This window comes from Cygnus atratus, chromosome 2 (genome assembly GCF_013377495.2).
Source record: "Cygnus atratus isolate AKBS03 ecotype Queensland, Australia chromosome 2, CAtr_DNAZoo_HiC_assembly, whole genome shotgun sequence".
Taxonomy (NCBI): Eukaryota; Metazoa; Chordata; class Aves; order Anseriformes; family Anatidae; genus Cygnus; species Cygnus atratus.
This window is the reverse complement of record NC_066363.1, coordinates 111096585-111119222: the sequence shown is the minus strand read 5'-3', so window position 1 is coordinate 111119222 and position 22638 is coordinate 111096585. Positions and strand designations below refer to the sequence as shown.

At 36.3% G+C, this 22638-nt stretch overlaps 1 protein-coding gene across 4 annotated transcripts in view; it reads right to left on the bottom strand.

Moving 5' to 3' along the window:
* Positions 1 to 4392: 4392 nt before the first annotated feature.
* RBBP8 (RB binding protein 8, endonuclease) overlaps positions 4393 to 22638 on the bottom strand; it is a 34372-nt gene continuing 16126 nt past the window's right edge. For 3 of the 4 annotated variants that reach the window (XM_035564083.2, XM_050708456.1, XM_035564085.2), the window contains 13 exons: positions 20335 to 20501; positions 18773 to 18874; positions 17586 to 17683; positions 16796 to 16923; positions 15195 to 16080; positions 14983 to 15109; positions 13765 to 13865; positions 12805 to 12916; positions 11687 to 11857; positions 11007 to 11076; positions 9852 to 9948; positions 7560 to 7701; positions 4432 to 5022 (listed from right to left, as the gene is read on the bottom strand). In XM_035564083.2, coding sequence (XP_035419976.1) covers positions 4925 to 5022; positions 7560 to 7701; positions 9852 to 9948; positions 11007 to 11076; positions 11687 to 11857; positions 12805 to 12916; positions 13765 to 13865; positions 14983 to 15109; positions 15195 to 16080; positions 16796 to 16923; positions 17586 to 17683; positions 18773 to 18874; positions 20335 to 20501 — 2299 coding nt within the window. In that variant the 3' untranslated portion in view covers positions 4432 to 4924. Of the gene's footprint in view, positions 5023 to 7559; positions 7702 to 9851; positions 9949 to 11006; positions 11077 to 11686; positions 11858 to 12804; positions 12917 to 13764; positions 13866 to 14982; positions 15110 to 15194; positions 16081 to 16795; positions 16924 to 17585; positions 17684 to 18772; positions 18875 to 20334; positions 20502 to 22638 lie in introns of all 4 variants that reach the window. The other variant, XM_035564084.2, reaches the window with a different exon arrangement.

The window sequence follows — 22638 nt, the reverse complement described above, 5'->3', positions numbered from 1 at the left end:
CTTTAATCTGCAGACAGACACTGTCTTCCTCCTGCTTCATTAGGGCTAAGCCATTCATCCTCTCTGTCTGAGAGCAGCAAAGTTCAAAAGCACAACTAATTAAAAGCAACTAATGACCGGGACGGCCTTGCAGGCAGCGAAAGGAACAGTTTGCCTGTGGACATTTTAACAATGTCTGACTTTTGTGCTCCAAGCAGCCCAACAAACAGTTTATGATCAAAAGCTAACTTTTTTTGGGCTCTCTTTGTGGATCAGGCAGATAGCGTTTCGGATGCACTGAAGCCAGCCATTTGCTATCTTTATGATTTCGGGAACGGCCTTAGGCCACTGGCTTGAAAACTGTACCACTATTGGGCCCGTGGAAGTGTCTTAACATCACGAATGTGAATATATGCTAGCAATTCCTAATAACAGAGGGGCGATGCTCTGTGCTCCACTACTACTGAAGAAACTGCTGGAACTGCTGAGTACTACCTTGGATCTAAGTTAAGAGAAGCTGACTTTCAGAAACCACTTCAACCTATTCCAATGGGGTCGGTTTTGACATCAAATGGATGTGTTTTTAGATGATGCTGGCTCCTTGAGGATTGTTACTATGATAGATTCTTATCAACAGAAGTGGGATGAAGCTACCCATATGAACATCAAGTCTTCAGCTCCTTCCAGTCATGGCTAACGTGGTAGCACCCTATACCTGCATTTTCATTTTAAAAGATGCACAAATCCTAGCATTAATTACCATATTTTTCCCTTATTTCGTAAAACAAAAATAGGCAGCATGTGGATACATCCGAACCCCAAGATGCTGTCACAGACAACATGAGGAAACCAGACAATAGCTGCAGCTGTCCTGGTAAGAGTGAGGGGTGGCGCAGGTATGACCCAAGAGGCACTGCTATTCCAAGATTCCCAGCTGGGTACTGATACCTGAATACAACTGAAGAAAATCCCAACCCCCTTTTTCTTGCATTTCCTCTGGGCAAAAAATATACATTATTTCAAAAGCATGATAAAAATATAGGTAAACTATAATTACAAATTAATACTAAAATTTACTGCAAATAGAAAACAGTAACTTAATTTCTAACATTTGTCAATTTTAGTTGTCATTTTTGGTACACAGAAGTTGCTCAGACTTCTGGTATTTCTTTAGGAAATTCTCTCTTTGAAAGGGAAGCCATAGAGTATCTCAGCTATTGTTTCTATTTTTACTTCTAGATGATTTTTTAATTATCTGATCTCATCAAGATGAAACTTGGTCTCAATAGTAAACTTTTTTTTTTTCCTGGCATTATTGCAGATGGACAAGAGATTGAATTTTTAAGACAACTGAGCTCTTAAAACGTTGGTTAACTAGAATGGAAAGGGTAGTTCTTATTCTTTTACATGTAAAAGCAGTTCCTTACTGTCCTCTAGTGGAGTAGTACTATCCTCACGAACACCAATGGATTTTCAAAAAAAAATTTGATAAAATATTCATTTCACTGTATGTTGTTCATTCTTCTGTACCCAAAACCTCTGCAAGCTGCCTTTTGTATTTCACTTGAAACACTGTGGAACTATAAAGTAAGTAAAAGTTATTATCAAATGGCAGAGTCTAAATAATGGTTAATTTCTGCAAGCTTCACATCTACAGATCTGTGGATACAGGGGATGTGATGCATGTTTAGCAACGTAACTCTTTAAGCTATTGCTCGAGTGGCAGACACAAACCAAAAGATGGGGTACATCACATTTTCAAGGGGAAATGGCATCTCAGCCAGTAAGCTTCTCTAGTAAATACTCTGTGGAGTTTTGGCAGTATCGTAAGTGTAACATGAACCTAAGTACAGCTATACTGAGGGACACATACGGAGGCAGATACTTCCCCTAGGATACTCTCCCAGTTTCCTGTAACCCAAACTTAAGGAATGCCTGAGGCAGCAGTAGTATCTTTAACACATTCCATCCTTGATGACCATTTTCCACTTTATATTCTCTTTTTAACCTGCCCAAACTTTCTGTATCCATAATATGCCGCGGTGGTTCCATAGCCTAATCCCAAGTTCAGCTGGATACATAGAGAAATGCTCCCTTCTGCTTGTAATTGAACCTGCTACCTGATGCCCCTGATGAGCAACGCTTCCTGTTTACGGATTCCACACTTCATGACTTCATTGGCATCTATCATAGCCCTTGTTCTGTGTTTCCTTTTCAGATTAAGTCTTACCTTCTGCTTTGCAAATTGTGCCCTCTCCCTTGCTCTTCTATATTCTGGTTCTGTCAGTGTCCTCTTTCACAGTAAATAATTTAGTCAACTTTCTACTTTGCCTTCTCAAAACACAATTAGGCTGAATGCAAGAAGTCCTAGAAGAACTCTTATAACCTCTTCCCTCTGTGAAGATTTGATGCACCTTTAAACAGGTACAATCTATGAGGTAACTTCTTTTATACCTGCTATGAGCAGAACCCTGTTTTTACACCTTCAGAGAGACAAAGACAGGCAGAATGATTCATCTTTAAAAAGTCACATCAACTCTTCACATTATATTTATCCATAGGTCTGCAAATCCTGCTCATCACACTTTTTCAATTAGCTCACTGTTTCCAATAAACTATAAAACTATTCATGCCGCGGGATCCACTGATCTCAGTCTTCTTCAAAATCTGGTGGCAGAATTGTCACTTTGTATTCCTTGAACAGCAAAGCTGCTTTTCGCTACAAATTCCATGCTACAGCTAAGGGCTAAGCTGTTTCCTCACTTTGGAATCCACAGGAGCACTCCCCAGTGCCGCCACCTTGCTGACACTCACTTCATTGATGTTTTCTGCCACTTCACTGTACAACAGCTCCTCTTACCTTTTCTGCAAAGAAAGTTCCTTAAGCACTTCTGTGATGAACATCGGTCAAAAAAAGGAACATCACTGCAAAAATATCTAGCTTTTCTTTTTTCCTTACCTTTTAGATGTTCACATTAGTACGATCATTTACTGACTCACTGTAAAGTTCCCTCTGTCTGACAATTACTTATAAATATTGTTTCAAAGAAGAAACTGGTTTTTCATATAGCCTATTTCACAATGAATTTTAGGATTTGCTGTGTTATAATAAGTCTCCACTTTTGTTGTGAACATAACTTCTTTGCAAAGGCTCTCCCTAATTAAAAGCAACCTCCTACCTTACCTTCTTTGTCAAAGGCTTTTTTTTTTTTTTTTTTAATTGGCTAAACATTTATTCAGGGCATTTATTGTTGTCTTATAAAATTTTTCAAGATACCTGCAAGATTTCCAATTTTGGCTGCACTTGTCAATTTTCTTCAGTCTTCAAATTTTCAGGAAACTAGATTTCCCTCGCACGGATTCCTTGACCAACTGCTCCAAGAAATGAGTACTGTTTACAGTTGTGTAAACATCTACTGTCAGCACGTGTTAGTAAACATGGAAATGACTAATGATTGTCGTTGTTATTTGGCCTTCTGCCTTTGCCACGCAATAGGACATTCCTGTGTGATGCTAAGGCAACAAATCAATCAACTAAGCAGGTAGGATGGTGACAGTGCCGGGTGATACATTATTCTATTTTTCTGCAAGGCCTACGATGTCAGCCTAAGAGGATTCTGTGCTTCTTAGTGCAGCCTAGATTTATTTATTTTTTTGTCTTTCTAGGGGTATGCCATAACCTCTCCACCAGCAGACCCTACAGCCACTCCTGTAATAACTGCACAAGGAACTACATGGTCCCATCCATCAAATATTTAAATACATCTTTTTTTATAAAAACACAAACACGTCTAAATAAACAAAATACATGAATAGGAAGATACATTTTTATATATACACACACACTACACTTTATATAGTATATATGTATATGTATAAATGTATCTTCACTTTATACGACTATATAAAATCTGTCTATACTTTCTATTCTTTTATTTTGGCTTAAGGTATATAAATACTTGCTTATTTTATGATCTCCTTTTAAAAGGTATTCTCTTTGGTTGAGCCTATCCCTGGTTGCATACTGCTTGAACGTTTTCTTCTTCTCTATCCTAGAACACTATTTTATTCCTAAGTATCCTACAGTGATCTTTGGCCTGTCTGCCTGGGTAAAAGCATTACCTTGCCTCTGTGCTACTGTATGTTCTTACTCTCCCATAAAACACCTCTACAGAATCCTTCATAACCTAGTGGACAGCAATCAGCATTGCCTAAGAGAACTCTGTGCATAGCTGTCAACCAAATTTAAATGTAACAATGCTTATCTTCTTACCAATAAAGCATAGAACTGAGTACAAACAGATGCAAATTAAAAAGAGAAAAATTTGATATTCTAATTTAAACAATGTAGAAACATGGTGCTGTACCTTTTGCCCCAACACTGTAAGAAAAACGCTTAGACTCTATGGATTTCTATACTTCTGAACTATTAACAGTAGATACCTTTCATATTTAATACGGTTTTATTACAAGTAGATAAAACTATTATTGCAATAAGAAAAAGGTTATATAAAAAAATCCAGTGCAAAATGAAAGCATCCTACGAAATCTGCATTTCTGTTCCCGTTGACAGGCGTTTAAGACCTTGCAAGAACAAGTGTGATCTCAGTGACTTCAAAGAAGTTACTTAATAACATAAAGATTAGACAGGATTTGCTGAAGTTGTAACTGTTGACTTCAAAGAAAGACAAAAAAGGAGACTCGTTGTTTGACAGGTGCAAAAATTAATACAAAATGTATTAACACAATATGAAACAAACGTACATTAAATAGTTTTGTTTCCTGGCACATACTTCAGATTTTCAAATGAATTTTATAAAATTTACATATTTAATGAAATGATTTGTCGTTGTGGAAAACACAGTTCTCTATTTCAAGTTTATATTAACTATAAATATCTAAGGACAGGAAAGATGCTCTTCAAGTTGCCCTACTTCCCCATCATTTATGTCTTCTGCTCTTTGCCTTTCGGAGAGAACATTACAGCATAAGGCTGCCGCCTTTTCGGACGTTGACAGGGAGCAAGATCCTCTTTAATATATCCTTAAAATAAAAAGAACAAATATGAAGTAATAAATACAATATAATAGCATGAATGGCTTCAATTTCCTTTGTTTACCCTCAGAAAACCTTCTGATTATGCCTCCCCACTACCCTCTCTTGTAACTGGTTCTCACTTGAGAGAAAGTTGGATATCCCAGGGTGCAGTATCATTAACGAAAACACTCAGCTGCTTTCTGGTAGATGACTGCACAGTAATGCAATACCAACAGGTAAGACTGAAGAGAAGAATGGAGGCTATGAACTGTTCATCTAAACGCAAACCACATTTAATTTTTTTTTCCTGTAAAAGATTTTGTATAACGTAAGAGTAACAAGTATATCAGTACTGCAAATTCAGTTGGATAAAAAAAAAAGAAAAAAACACATTTAAAAATGTATTCCCTAGTCACGAAGAGGAAACTTTAGGCACATGCATTTCGTGGGTCTGAAGGGTATATGTGTCTGTTTTGAGAACATTCTTTTTTATTAGACTTGTCAATCTGGAAGAAGCCAAACAGTAACCTACAGATCAAACACCCTTTGAACAGCTCTCTGATAAGAAAAGTGTATAGGAAATTTCTGTAACACGCTCAACTTAGCTAACACTGACAGTAAGCAGACACTTTATGCAGATCAGTTACAGCATCTGGCTTTTGTCAAACCCTTACTGTTTATCAGCAATAACATCCGCTGAAGTGAGAGTAGTAGATTCTGACTTCATAGTTAGAAAATGCTTTCTTTACAACCCCCGGTTATTAAAAAAAAAAATAATCCAATTGGTTCAAGGTACCGCTGAGAAACAGAAAATACACCCTACATACCCCCCTACTTCTGAGTGACAACTGCAATTGTTCGGTAGCCTCTCTAGCGTCCTTGCTACGCTCTTGTGTAACATGGCTTTTGTGAAGAAAGGGCAGATGTAAAGTCTGCCTTTAATATGCTGTTGAGGACCATTAACAACTGAATAGCTCTTACCCTAGCAGAACAAGAAGATTGCTAAGAAGATAATTTTAACAAGCATGCAAGCAGATTCCAAATGGGTAGTAAAAGGCAATTTCCCTAACACGGTATCTCGATTGCCTGATGTTATAAATGGACATGGCTTAGCATTTAGACCAGCTTTCTCATTGGCTGAAACAGGTACAAGGCAACCAAGATTGGAAGTGGAAGGACTACGACTTGTTCATCTTAAAAGATAGTGATCAAGAAGGCTCTACAATGAAAATTCTGTCTCATTATCTAAGGTAAAAGAGGAATGGACCAGCCACAGCCGAGCCCTACCTAGCTGGACACAAAGGGAGGAGAGAGACAACGCACAAAGGAAGCCGTGATTCAGCAGTGTTCCTGCTGGACTGACAGATTCACTGTCCCGTATGTGATACCAGAAATGGATTTCTGGGCAAGAGCAAACTTTCCTGAAGCCTAACCAAGCCCAAGGAAGCTTAATGACCTGTCAATTTGGTAACTACCTTAACCCCTCACAGTGGATATTTAGGAACGGGGAACTCGACTTCAACAGGAAATCTCACGTTTGATTCCCACAATGCTTGGAGGCCGAAAGCTCCGAACACCATGTTTGAAATGCACACATTCTTTGGAAATCCAGGTTCAAATTTAAGCAAACTCAACGCCGCATATCTTGATTAAGCAGTATGACTTGCACTATTAAAGTTACGTAACTATCTAAAAATCAAGGCTCTCTGTTCTGAAAGATTATGAGAAGTATTATACTGTAACACTACCACGCAAGAACACATCCGCACCCCTGGCTACATTTTCCTTCACTCGACCTGAAACTGTTAAGAGAATGGGTGAAGATAAGTGAAGATTAATGTTTTGCAACCAGTATGAGTAAAGTAACTCACAGACAGTTCACATACCACTCCGTATCTCATACTTTAACCACTTCTGAAGAAATATACATATAGTACAGTACAAATGCACCATGTTTAAAGCCATTAGTAAAAACTAATTTTTATACCAAACTCCAGGATTTAAAAAAATATTTAGAAGAGAACAATATTCCTTGAGAAGTCAAAAAAAGTTCAAAAAACAAAAAAAGGGCTTTTGAGTTTCACTAATAACCAGGATATAAGCATCTAATCACATCTGACCCTCAACTTTTCAGTTTTCATTTTGTGCTAAGGAGCCCTCAAGATACAGACAAAGGAGATCAGTGGTGCTGCCCGTCTCTCCTCAGTAAATACAATCTCTCAGCCTTTGCCTCTGAAAATGCTGACCCTGTTCTTGCTTTGCTTCAAAGACAAGTAGAGCTTTAATTAAGTTCTATAGCAATTCAAATTATTTCTGCCTTCTCTATCTAGGTTCTGAGAAAGTTTCTCTACGTTCCCTTCTTCCTAGTACTACAGGTACTGCTAAACAGAGACAATATTCTTTCAAACTTATGGTTACAGGTAAGTAAACAGAACTCAGAAAGACTGGGTGAGAAAGGCTGCTGTATGAGTATGAACAAATCCAGAAAACCATTTTTAAAATCAGCTTTAAAAAGTGCTTTATGAGCCTTTTTTCACACTAACCTCTTTCCACACAAGTTTGGGTGGAAGGAAATCCAACCTCCCAGAAATTTTCAGGTGTATTTGGAGGAATGTAGCGAAATCTGTGTCTTGAACAGGCAGCTAGTTTCTTCTCTCTCTCTTCTTCTGGAATGTCTGCATAATACTGCGTGTTAGAAAAAGAAAAACCCAAGTTAACACATTTATACATATACAGCAACTGCTTTACACAACAACACTGTCAATCATTGTTTATTAACACAGTCATCTAAAAATAAGGGTGAAGATAGCCAAGAGTAAAGACTTGTTACCCCCATGACAAACATCTGGCCATTATCCTAAAAGTTTACAGAATTTACAGATTAAGCATAACCTTACAGTGGCATGTGTTAACTTTGTATCTTTTAACATACCACAGGTACAAGGTTTAGCAATGTGTATAATTACTTATGTCAACAGTTTTACTGACTGATTTTGTGAAGCTGTGACACAGGTGTTGAATTAGATAGGAATTCCCTAATAAACGAAGTTTCAGTTTACAGTTTGAAATAAAACAGAAAAAAATGAAATACAATGCATGCTGCAAAATTATTTGCAGTATCTAAACTTACTGAGCTTATAGCAATCAAGTCAAAATGCTTCCTGCTTTATTATCCTCAAGTTAGGTGTGCATGAAGAGCCAGCTTAATGTATGGTGACTGACCACTGGGACTCCAGAAGCTACCTGGACATTCTCTAGTAACGCTAAGTTATTAGCGTTAACGTTATTAGTAACGTTAAGTAACGCTTTGCCAAGGCACAAACAGAAGTGAAATCTCTCACATAGCTCAGAAGGACAGGTAATCCCTCCCACTCACATACTGCTTGTAGCACACAGCCGAAACAATTTACTGATTTTTACCCCTTCCCTAAACATTTCCTCAGACTTCACAAACTTTTCAAAACCTTGTGATTAATAAGCCTAGACTTTTCTAAAACATCATTTATGCTTCATCTAATACTCCTTTTTTCATAGGCATTTAATTTCAAGGTAGTTTTATTATGGTACAGTGATACAGCCAAGCATTACACATGTTCACATTCATCTTGAATGGCCTAGACTAAAAAAATGTTTTCTGAAGTTTGACGTAGAAACCTAATATTGTAAAAATCGAAGCTGTTACTGTTTGCAAAGTTACCATTCTAATTAACATACCAGGAAGTAACAAGAACTGGATTGACTGATCTATAGCTTACAGATACAGGAAATTGAAACAGTTAACAGGTGTCCCTAAGCCCAAAAAAATAGGCTAAAGTTGTTGTTGTTTTGTGTTTTTTTTTTTTTAATTATTTTTTAATTTCCCCATCCCTTCAGCATCCAGTTTTCTTTCAAACTATCTAAATTAAACACTTTTTTTGGGAAAATGGTATTTATAAGTTGACTGTAAAACTTAATTATTTGTATTTAATGAGTTTTACCAAAGATATTTTTCAGGAACATATTTTTGTCCAAAATGCACTCCGCTTTTGAATTTTGAAGTTTCTTCAGCTAAGTAAATGTAACTATAAAGTGAACAGCAGGAGAATCTATGAAAAATGTTGGTTCTATATAGGTGTGGAAATGATATGAAAAGACTCCAGGTATAATTCACACTTGCAGAATGTTTACTTATTAGATCATTGCCTAATTAACTCTAGCCTGAAGGTCTACTGTAACCAAATACATTACCAAATAACCCTACTATACATGTAACTATGTCAATATTTTATCTTTATACAAAGTATCTGAAAGCAGTTCAGTAATTTTAAAGGGAGGGAAAACTTATGAATGGAAAAACCTAAAATCTCACACTTTTTCCCTGCTAAGGCAAATATTTTTTTAAACATTTGTATTTATATTTACATTGGCACCTATGCTGGTTTAACTGTCTGAAAACACGGACCCCTCAGAAAACAAGAAACAAAACAGAAATCAAGACATATGGGTACAACAGGAAACAGAACGTACTTATTCCAGTACCTGTGAATTTCAGTAGATTTTGTTGAACTACAGAAACTTAAAATCATTCTTTGACTAGCTAATGTATCTTTTATTAACAAAAACTGGTTCCACGGGATGGAACTATACTGTGAGAAGTTTCTAGCTTCATACAGGCATAAAAAAAAGTTATATGCAGTTGCTACAGTTAAAAAAAACCCACAACAATACAACTTGATAAACAGCTTTGGTGGACAATTTTTTGCTCACTTATGCACAACCAGACTCATAATTTCAATAGCACTTCCTAACTTAGATAGCAGAAGAGCTGGAAGACCAGAATTCAGGGCAGTACTTACTATTTCACATTCCTTACAAGTATGGCCAGGCAATTTTCTTCTTTCTTCTTTCTTCCTAATAACCTCAATATGAGGAAAATTCAACACTGTATTCTTTCTGAAAAGCAAAAATGTTTTCATATGATTGTACATTCATTTCCTTTGTATGTCTGAGGAATTTCTCATGTTTATTTTTTTAGAATACAATAATGGAGAGTTTCAAGAAAAGAAAAAAAAATCACAAAATATCTACAAACCCAAACACATTGCATTTCATATCTGAATAAAATTATTTTTGTAAAGAAAACACTCCCAAGGTTTTTAAAATATATTATTATCCTTAGTTTAGGATCCATACCTCCAGATGTGTCTCAGATTTTTATGACTTTTCATCAAATGAAAGTAAGTAACTTGATGTAAATTACTCAAAAAATACATCTTCTGAAGAATACATATTTTGTCTGGGACACAAGTTTTTACTCTGATTTCTGAAGGAGGAATATATGTTCTGGTTCAAGCACTGAATAGATTTACTTAGTTTTTTAACCAATGTGCTCTTTTTCAAAAACCAGAAAACACTAAACAAATCTTCCTCTACAAAGAAAACACGCTGAGGCGTTAAAAAAAGAAAAGCCAATAACTACTTAACTGAAGGCCATAATATCATTAGGAAATGAAGATTCACACTACCAATGATGATTAGGCAGAAAGGCAACAGAGGAAGCACTAAGAGGTACAGTTGCTTACAATTCCTCATTTATTGCCTAGAGGAAGGGGAAAAAAAGCCAGAGATATGGAAGTTTTTATTTGTACAAGCCACCCCTAGACTCTTTGATGATAAACTCGTGCATGGCTACTTGCCTATAGGAAACTGCATGGAATACAAAATGCTTCATTCAACAGGATTATAAAAAGCAGAAATATCATTCCTTTCATTTCAGCAATTAGGATATAAATGCCTCTCAGTGTGTTTAGTCGTATCCCCCCTTCAGCTTTTATCTAATGCTTTTATCTAATTTACTGTGTTTTACCCATGCATCTTCAGCTGCTAGTAAGCTACGTACAAACAGGTTTGTTTTATGGAAGAAAACGTTCTCTGTAGGGAGGAAATAAAGAGCCTTAAAATGCCTGTATTAAACAAGCTACTTTTATTTCTATTTTTATTAGGCAAATTACCTTTCATCACTTTTGAAATATGGCTCCACAAAAGCTTTTTGTTTAGCTTTATCTTGTTTATCCTCATGTTCTGTAAATATACATGAAGAAAAAAAAATACACGTCACATAAGGTTAACAGACTGCCTAGAGAAACGTCTGCAAAACAATTTGCTGGAAATTATTAAGAAATATAAAAATGCCACGTGCATGCTGCTCTGAGGCGGCAGATTCAAAGAAAAAGTAGAAATAATATAGAATTGAACCAGGGATCAAAAAGCATTACTGGAGAAGAAGGAAAAGAGGAATGGACAAACAAAGAAGATGAGCAGAATTGCAAAGGAAAGGTTGCTTAAAATACAAAATATTGAGAAATCTCAATATAGGCAGGGAAACAAAGGAAGCAAGCAGTTACAGTCATAATCTACAGCCAAAAACTGGTGATTCCTTTAAGAGTCACCTCACCGTACGGCTTCTATGTCACCTTCCATTACATCTCCCATATTTGTGTGCATGCAATATAAACCAACCAACAACATAATTTTCAGGTTGGTTTGTTATGTCACTACAGTCCTCCGTGAACTTACAAAAAATGAACTCAGAGTTTATTCGGCATATTTGTTCCTACAGAACAAAGCCTGACTTCAAATCAACTCTTGTAGTTTGATCAGTCTAATAAAGACAAAAAAAATTATATCCCACTCTTTAGTTTCTTGCTTGCTACTGTTATTCCTTTATCCTGCTCTTCTTCATGAAGAGTTTCTTTTTCATCACATGCAGGAAGACCATCTTCTGGTAGGCATGATTCATATTCTTCAACATTTGTCCGATCAAACATTTCTGTTATGGTATCATTCATTTTTTTTTCTCCTCCTATTATAAAAAACAACATAATGAACATCCAAATCAGTCTCTCAGCAATTTAAGAAAGCATATTTTGACTGAATGGATATCAAGAATTAGCATCCACTTCCAACTCCAGTAGTGATTAACTTAACAATACTGACACATTTATTCTTTCTGCAACCTTTCCACGAGTCTTTTAAATGTGTAGAAAACTCAAATTTTTCATGAAGATATCTTGACTCCATTTCAAAACTTTGATTAATTGCTGAATCTCTTTGATATACCTTTAACCTTAGAAGTACATAAATGAGATTTTTGTTGTAATTCCGGCTTAATCCAAGCAGAAGGAAATATTTTCTTTATGTAGGAAATAAACTACATAAATGTGATCAAGTTGCAACAGCTTAAAATAGAAACAAAGAAAAAAAAATAAACTCCACCCCAAAAAACAATAACCCAAAACACTGTGGCCCCCCTCCAAAAAATCCACAACCACTGTTGAAAGTCGCTGCCCTGCAGCCATGATTCACCACTTACCATACATTACATGTGATATAAATACACCTGGATTTATTTTAAATACACTAGTTCTACTTGTATACCATTAAAAATGAAACTGGTCTTAGAAATTGGTCATAGAAATCCTGATATGATTCCATGGCAAACTTTCAAAGCTCTTAGTTGTAAGCATGTTCATTACAGGTCAGAACATGGAAAGTATTTAACGTCTTAAACAATATAAAAGCACGGTACTAGCTTTGTCTCAGAACAAACCTTATTTACACAATGTAAGCTAAAATGAACAGACACCATCGATTCTATTAGGAAACAGACTGATCTCTGTGAACTGAAAAATAAATACGTGTCTTTTGCTGTAAACCATTTCCTATTATCTAATCACACATGGGGAAAAAATATCCTTTATTCTTTACTGCTTCACAAAAAGCGAACCAAAGAAGAAAAAAAAGTCTTACTTGGACTGCTTTCCTGGTTTTGCTCTTGATTTTTCATTTTTAATAGTACACTTTCACTAACATATGTATAATCCATATCAACTTCCCCTCCAATTCTTGACTGAGAACCATCCTGAATAAAAAAATAAGGAAACACGATAACTGGAGTCAGAAGCAACTGGTATAGTCATTATCATTGCTGTGTATATAAAATCCTTTCATAACCATTACTGAAAACTTTTGGACACCCTGGTATTTTTTTCTGCAGTAATGTATTCAAGATAAAGATGTAAAATCTAGATAAGAGAATAACTCGTTTTGAAATTGAAATGGGAAGGATACATTGGGTGAATAACATTACTTGATAGACAAGAAATTCCTTAAAGTTTTCATGTTAAAATTCTACAAAGGAAAAAAAAAAAAGTATCAATAAAACACCGACTATTTTCAAAATAGTCCAGTTCCATAATCATCTTCCTAGCCCTCCTCTGAACTCGCTCCAGTATCTCCGTGTCCCTCTTGTACCAGGGAGCCCAGCACTGGACCCAGCACTTCAGGTGTGGCCTCACCAGTGCTGAGCAGAGGGACAGGATCCCCTCCATCGACCTGCTGGCAACACTCTTCCAAATGCACCCCAGGATACCGCTGGCCTTCTTGGCCACAAGGGCACACTGCTGGCTCATGGTCAGCCTGCTGTCCACCAGGACCCCCAGGTCCTTCTCTGCAGAGCTGCTCTCCACCAGGTCAGCCCCCAGCCTGTTGTGGTACATGGGGTTATTCCTCCCTAGGCGCAGGGCCCTGCACTTGCCTTTGTTGAACTTCACGAGGTTCCTCACTGCCCAACTCTCCAGGCCCCTCTGAATGGCCTCACAGCACTGCGGTGCATCAGCTACTTTCCCGTTGTGTGTCATCGTTACTTCTAGAGGCTTTTTTTCCCAATATTACGGAACATGCTGACTTGGTGCAGAACTGATAATTTACCTTTGTATCAATCACAGTAACGTCCATTTTGTACTGTGAAAGGTCAGCTCCTGGGTCTATGCTCCACTGAAGTTTTTCTAAGGAAGTTTTATCTTTCAGGTCTGGACACAGAATATGACAAAAGAAACAAATGATCAGAATTAAACTCTGGAAACAGTATCTGATAGTATCTAAAACACGAGTTGGCTTTCTCTTCATCAATTCATCTTTGGTTTTAGGGACTGATTTTTCTCAAATAGTAAACATACTCATTTGGCGTAAATAATTTTATTTGAAGATTCAGAAATACATCTTAAGTTTTTTGTCATATTCATGGAGGACACCACGCCTCTGTGTTTGTACATTGTACTTAACATGTACTTAAATACTCTTGCAGGTAAAATCTCTGTACTGTGCAAATCAAATGATATTAAAATTGGATAGAGAATATTAGATCAGTAAGAATACAGAAATTGAGTCTTAGACCACACGTGTAGAGAAGTGTCTGGAACAACGGTTCCAGAACTGGCTCCTCCTGATTTGTGAACTAGAGGTCTAGATTACAAGCTACATGACAACACCAACTGCTTAAAGACTTTTTAACCTTAAAATGCAAATATTTCTACATAGAGTATGCAGCATAACATCTTAGCTAAGGAACACTGAGACAATCCCAGTTATAAAAATACAAATTTTAGGACTGGAATCAGTTATGGGAAAGAAAATAACTTCTAAAGAAAATATCTGACAAATCTGCTCATTATTAAAGGCACTAATAGGTCATTGGGAATCTTGAAAGACACGATGGCTCATTATTATACTTACGGACACTTTTCAAACATCTGATGTAGATAGGTTGAACTCAAACTTCCTGAGATTTAATTTCAGTATCTGTTATTCACATGCTGCAGTAAGACACTGCGTGCAGCAATAACAATACTAAATAACTGAGGAAAAAAAGGTTTCCTAACTTGTTGAGTTTACGGCTGAATCCAGATGATACATTCATTATACAGGGGAGGAAGAAGAAAAAGAAAAACTTTATGAAATACAGTAAATTATGATACAGGTTGAAAAGCTGAAGGTGATCTTGAGAAGTGCTGAATAGAATGAGACTAAACTGGAGGCAGAACAGAGAAAGTTATTAATGTGGGAGAAAAGAAGATACAAAGAATTGTATTCAACCACAGCATAGGCTGGCAGGGTTAGGGAATAAAAGGAACATTTTTGTTAGGTTACCTTGTTCGTTTTGTACTGCTTTGTTTTTTGATAGTCTACAAGGGTTTGGCTGAAGCACAGATGCTGGTTCAGACTCTCCATGTCCTGTTCTTGTTTTCTTTCTGTTTGGTACATGGCCACTGGGAACCTAACAACATATTGCAATTTTACTATTTCCCAAAACTTAAACAAAGCATTTCAAAGGAGAAGGAAAAAAAGTCAGAAAAATATACCTTTACATCATCAAAAAGTTGCTCTGTGTCTACGGTACTTGGCAGTGGTGCAATTTTGAAGGGAGGGATTTCTTCTTTCATTTGGATCTGGTTTTTCTTATCCGGGAATGTTTTTCCCAGCATTGCCTCTTGTACGTAGGGTTCCTCTTGTAAATCTCTGCCAAACGAAGAGCTCTCGTTGTTGGCATTCTGAATAGATGGTGGACCCTCAGGAAGGGGCTTCCTTAGCTGTGAAAAAACATCATGCAGAGTCACCTGTTTCAGTCTATTTTTACAGGTCTCCTCACTCCCTTGTTTTTTCTCTTGACAACGAACTGCAGAGAAGCGATCAGACAAATCCAAGGGCTTATCAACCGTATGCTCCCCATTAACATGCTGAATATCTGATTGAAAGGGTACAGAGTTCTCTTTGTTGAAAGATGTTTTTTCACAGCTAAATGCATGCTCGTCTTCAACTTTCTTTCTCTTAGCACACCTGCCTTCTTGCTGCTTCTGGTGTACGAGAAGGAAATCACTCTTGATCACCTCATTTTTAGCTGCACAAGTGTTTCCAACACAAGTTACAGCCTCATTAGCATTCTTTTTCACAACAATTTGCCTGTTGATAGAGGCCTGGCTGATAACTGAGCTGATTTCAGTTCCAAGATTCAGTGGCGCAACAAAAGCAACATCTTCAGATTTTGATCTGCTTTTATGAGATCTAGAACTGGAAGGATTGTTGAAGAGGTTGGTTTTGACATTAGGCTTCAATCCTGAATCTAAAATACAAGGGGTATGACATGTACTTGAGTTGTTCTTCATGTTGCTAGAAGCTCCAAAAACAGGAGAAGCTACCTGAGAATCCCAGTCAACATGCGGTGGAGTATTCTGAGATGCATCTAAAAAACTGAATACAGTAAGAAATTAAATAATTTTCTGGTGTACGCAGGGGGTTGGGGGAAGAAAGAGGGACATACAAAAACTATACATTTCCTATCAATGTTCTGCACTGAAGCTGTTAGATTATTACCTGAAATTATTAACTAGCATCAACTGAAAACAGAAGGAAAAAGAAAAGGGAAATTTTTGTTGCATTTAACGATGTAAAAGGCAAGTAAAACACAGGCCTTGTCCTTCATTTTAGCACGATGAGAAGTTTTGTTCCACATTCAATTGAGAACCAAGGACAGAATTAAGTCTACCCAGGAATCTCTCCTACCAAAGGGCTGCCTACCTTTCAATGCAGTGAAATGGAAGAAAGTGGGAATGGTTGTGAAAGCAGCCTATCTAGGTTCTTGTACAGATCTTATAACCATGACAACAGATTCTCAAAGCTTCTGCAAGTGAAGGAAAAATCTGCAAGTCTTTTTTTTTTTTTAAGTACTCTTTTTTACTTGTGAACAGTAAAACATAAAAGAAAGAATTCAGGGAGGGAGTGCATACATAGAAAGCCTGTATCAGAAGTTTGAGAGGAAAGTCCTCAGTGTTGTATTTTATCAGTTCCAAATAACTTATTTACTTGAAAGAAACCCATATAATATGAAAATACTTCATTCTGTGTCTGTAGCTTTAAAGCAAACTGCTGTTTAAAACAACATTATTATTAACGAGTGGAAACACACCCTAAACTGTTGTCATCATTTCTTGATTCAGAAGCTGGATGTTGTCTTGAGTCTTCAGACTGCACGCTCTCTGGAGCTTGGTTCACAACAGTATTAGTGCGGGGAGAATTCAATACAGACTGGGACTCCTTGCAAGTGGTGAAGGAAAACAAAGAACAGACGCGTGAGAAGTTATTGGAGTTAAAATTTATACATATGCTAGGTTTGTGCATAAATACCCCGAAGTCCCATTCAAACAGAACTATTCCTAACTTTGAAAAAGTAACAATTTGAGAAAAAGAAAAAATTTTCACCAGTGATTTTTAAAGAAATTTTATGGAAATTCAAAAATTCACTTATGCAAATGTGCACACAAAGACATATTTTGTCTAAGAAAACAAATTGTCTGTATACCATCATCTTCACCGTACTTACCAAGCAAGAATTGTTAAACAGTCTCACCTGAGTCACCAGTCTCATCACCAAGTAAATTTTTTTAGTGCGTTAGACTTCATTGCTGCACAGAGGTTCGCAGACCCAAGGATTTACTCCACTGTCCTTATCAAATTTAAAAGATGTGTACATGGCAGGAACCATGACCCTCCCACTTCCCCAGCCGCCAGACATGTCAGCTCAGTTACATCTGCTCTTGCTACAGAAATTCTTTGGTAGGTAAGCAAAAGCAAACTAGAGTGAACTTACTGGAACTTCGAATACTTCTGCAGAATTTTAATGCAAAAGAGAAAAATACTGTTTTCAAACAACTGGCAACAAAAGTTGATTCCATGAGAAATTTGGGAATAGTACTTACAGATTCATCCTGAACAGCAAGTCCAATTGTTTCTGCAACAACTGCAGCCAAGTTAAAAGATGGCTTTGGAACAGGATAGCCTCCCATCCTTGATTTACCTTTATAAGTAGAAAGAAGCTCACTTAATGAGTTACATACATGTTATATGATCTTATTCCACTTACACAGGTGGTACAAACTCAGAACAAAAAAGATCACAAATTAAAATCTGATCATTATGGAAATAATTTGACCTGTATTAGATAAAATTGTATCTGGAAGTGGTGAGTGGGGCAGAGGGGCAAAAAAAAAAAAGAATTTACGCCAAGGGCAAACTGCATTTTTATAGACAAATATGCTTCCTATTTGGGTACGGTACCCCAAAATTAAAATACAAAAGAATTTTTTGTAGAGGTTACATTTCAAATTCGCAGTCCAGGGCAGGAGCAGTTTGAGAGTAGCATGTAGAATAGTAAAACTGAATATTTATAGTAAAATGACTGTGCAGTATATTTCCAAGGTGACACTTCCCGTTATTATTCTTGTGTTTTTATCAAGAAAATAAAAGAGATGACTTTCCCTTCTTTCAGGGGTTTAACATTATTCAGTTTACTTAACTGGGGTGAAGTAATAATATGATGTGAAATTAAAACAAGTAGAGTATGACAACTCTGACCTACATGAGCAATTCCAAAACACCGACTGTCATCTATAGTTAAATACTTCACAGGAAAAAAAAATCAGGGATATAGAAAGTTCTGGTCAAAGAACTGTTTATGCAGAAAGACTTAAAGACTTATACCAATTTACAATTATAGAAAAGGGAATAATTAACAATCACTTCTAAATTTTATATACTCACTTCAGACTAAGTGCAACTCTCAGAGCATTTTATCTTATAGTTGAAAAATCCAACATAAGACAATTGGATGAGTTGACCAAAACAAAAGAAATCAGCAGTAAGAGCTGCACTGAGCTTCTTTTTATTTCTTGACTCTAAGCCCTACCACTATGCCACCAGATCACACATCTAGTGGCATAGAGATAGGCATTACAGGACAGGCAGCCCAGAAGCAGTTGTGATTAAACATAACTTTGTTTAAGAGAAGGACCGTGAACTGAATCTCAGTTGTTGATGACCCTTCAGTTTTACAATATTTTCTCCTTATTTTGAATAGAATTAGTACAAAATCTGTCAATACACTTACTTGGTATAGGGGACAGTTGTGGATCACAGGTGTCTGCCACTAGTATCTCTTCTCCATGGTGACTGTTCACTTGTGTGGAATAGAGTGGAATTTTTCCGAACTCTAGGAAAAGTTGTATAAACATTATCACACGGTGAAATTCGATACTCTGTTCCGACAGTTATGTGTAGACGCAGACCGTGATCCTGATCTCAACAGCACTTAAACATGAATTTTAGTATGTCAGTAGGTCCATTCATCTAAGCACATCTGCTTATTTTTATTTTAAGGTGACTGATTTGTCAGAGCGATACAAATATTTCATATTAAAACTTTGTCTCACTGAAGTGTCCCCAGTCAGTCAGCTCTAACGTAATGCTGACACAATTACATCACTGTCTACACAAACTGCATAAGCACTAGGTATTTGATCTATACTTCACCTGTTAACACAGCATCAAACTATTGAAGAGTAAATTGTCCAAGATGGTAAATTTTTGCATCAGCTAAGGTAATGAAAAAGTGAAAAACATGAGATTTGAATCATGAACAATTTTGTTTTTGCCATGTTGTCCTTTCCATCTGGACACCACTAGTTTTCCTTAGCTGTTAATTAACTGAGATAGGTATTTACACTGTTTCAAACACGTTTTAATTTAGTAGCTCAAGTGTTGTTGTTTTTTTAAACTCAAAAAGTACAGAAGTAGGCATGTTTAGAAAGGGTAAACTTCACAGCACCAAACATAGATCCCTAAAATAAAAGGCACTAATAACCAATCCACCCTCTTCACCCCATAGTTGTACTACTTCTATTCTTGCAAAGCTTTTAGTCAAGGCTTATATTTAGATCTAATCACATATTTTAAAAAAATACTTTATTATTATTATTATTCCAGAAGATAAATTAATACATTAAAAGCACATGAATTGCTTATTGTACTTCCTGTGTATCATTAGAATACAAGCCATTCATTAAAATACTTGTTATGGTTAAAATACATTATTTGGTTAAAATACTTCTGTGACATTAGAGAAGCAAGTCTGGAAATTAAATGTGCACAATACCTCTGGACTTATACACAAAATGCAAACTGAGCATTAGTACCAGAAAAAGAATGATCATGTAGCTACTAGAATTAAACATTTGTCAGTTTCAGTAATATTTAATTGCAGGATAATTGCTCAATGTGGCAAAACATTTATTTCACTCTCCACTAGGTGGTGATGTAGCTGTACACACAAACCAAACCCTAACAGATTTTTTGGTCAGTTTGGAGTTAAATAAGCGTTATGGGCTGAAAAACTCTGTTCTATTTACATGTGGATGTGGATGAAGAATAACAGGAGGTTAAGACAAGCTCTGAGCACACTGCTGATAAAACAGTTGCTGCTAAAACCATTCTTCCACTATCTCATATATTACTGCATAAATGGAAAAAAAAAAAAAACCCATGCAAAAGAATTACTGAGACTTTTTAAAAAATGTTTTTACCCTTTGCAATCAAATGTAGGTGTCTTCTTTCCTTAAAAATATTTTTGCAAGCAATAAAATGTATTAAAGAACTAATAATACTCTCTCTTACCACTGTTGCTCTCCTTAAGTTCCAAATCTGGATGCGAATGTTCTGTGTATCGGATATGCCTATTCTCTTTTTTCCTTCTCATACGATTAACCATAGAAAATGAAGTCAGAACTGGAGAATCTGGAATGACTCCTTCTTCTAATTCCAATGCTTGTTGCTTTTGCTCCCTGGAGACCAAATTAGGAGGTCAAACAAAACCCGAGTCAGCAAGATGAAGAGCTTTAGCAAGCAGGCCAATCATATAGTTTAAGAAAGCAACAAGTTAGAAGACACAGCCATCCCAATAACATATGTGCATAAAAAGTAATACTACAAGAGAGCTTTTAACAACAAATTCAAAATTGCTCCATCAAAACCAAGAATGGCCTACAACCCTTGCTCTTCACAGTTGAGGTCAACATCCAACTACTGCACGTAGAAAACTTCTTCCCTGAAAAAAAACATAAACCAACAACTGTGGAGTTGCTAGGTCATCCCTCTGAAGCATATGCTACTTTAATGAAAAATGCTGGGGTGGACGGATTAGTGTGTCCCTCAATATGGAAGTTCCTCCATAAACTCAGAATACTAATCATCTTCAAATACAAAAGAAAAGCTTTCAGACTATTTTAAATAGTAATGAACAGCACGACACTAAAAACAATCCCTCTCCAGACCATTTGGTGTTACCTCTAATTCACCTCACAGAGGTCTTCACAGAGGAGTACGAAAAGCAACGTAAATCTCGCATAACAGCAATGCAAGCAGTGCAAAACACGATGAGTTAAGAATTTTTTCTCTCACGGTCAGCTCTAACACTACGTTGCAGAGTCAGTGTAGGAAAATTACATTAACTGTGTATTTTCTTTCCAAAAACTCTATCTAGACATAGCAAGAAAAAAATTAATTTCAATTTTTATATAAACTTTATAAACAGAGTTTGTTTAATATTTAATGAGGGCATTGCTCCCTGTCATATGGTGGTGGTTGTGGAGAACAGAAGAGGCAGCAAAAGAAGCATGAGGAAATCCAACTCTGCCTGCTTGGTCATCTTTGGTAGCACTTTTCCTTACGACTCTCAAGAGAAAACATGGGCCAAAGATAATTTCCTAACTATAAAGAGAAGAATGTAAGGTTTTCATCTAAGAGAAGAGGACGTGATACGGATATTTCAGTTCGCATTAAAATGAACCATGCTATCTTACATAAAATAAGTTAATAATGGGACGGAAAACTGTCAAAAGGTGTCTGGCTTGAGACAAGGAGAAACAAAGTTTTACAAAGTTAGGCTTTTTACCATGACTAACTGTGAATGTTAGTCAAACAAACATTGATGCATTTACTTGCTTCTCTGACATCTTGATGTATCCTATTGTGCAATTCTGTAATTCCTCTTTTCTAGCACATTTACACAGAAAATACCATAACTGGAAATCTGTGCCATCTGTTGAAAATATCTTAAGGAACAGATCAAAACATGCAGTAAAACAATGAATTAATCCAGTTACATCACAAATTTAAGTTAGCTGACAGAGTTCTCTTTAAATTTACTGGCACAGCCTATTATGACAAATTAGATTAGCCTGCCTAAATATTGTTCCATGCAAGCCAAGAGATGGTTCTTAAATGCCACCACAAAAAAAAAAAAAGAAATAAGAAGTTGCCATATATACATCATAAATATGCATTAAATCATTTCTGAATTATGGAAGCATTTATTTGAGGTTACAGAAAATGTTTTTGTAGAAGTCTCCTTGCTCTTTCCATCCATAGATAATGAAATTCTAATCTGATAAAGGAGCAGGTAATGCAATTCTTCTGAAAAGTTCGCTTTTATACAGGATTCTTAGATTTTCTTTTAAAACATTAAGCCTTGGGAACAGAACACATAGGATTACAAAATCCTGATTTTATGTTATGCACTAGAAACAACCTGCTACCTTGTACCTATTTGATGGTGTTACACTGATCTAAGTTGTTCATTCTAAATAAAGCAGCAGGCCGATAGTTCTACTGAAACAACCAAATGCAGTGGCTATATTACAAACAACAGAACCAGCCTTGATAAATCAGTTAATCCACACAACTCGGTACTCATTTAGATATCCACTTAACATGCTGACCAAATAATTTGGTGTTACATTGATCATTCTCAACTTTCCTACAGTGGCCAGAGATTTTTACTGGAAGCTAAGTTGCAAGACTATGGATCAAACTAATAAACTTGGATGGATCTGTTTGGCATCAATCAATTAATATTTATAATGCCTGTTCCTAACTGCTGTCAAGATATTTAGCAGACCCATTATTGAAAAACAATTATAT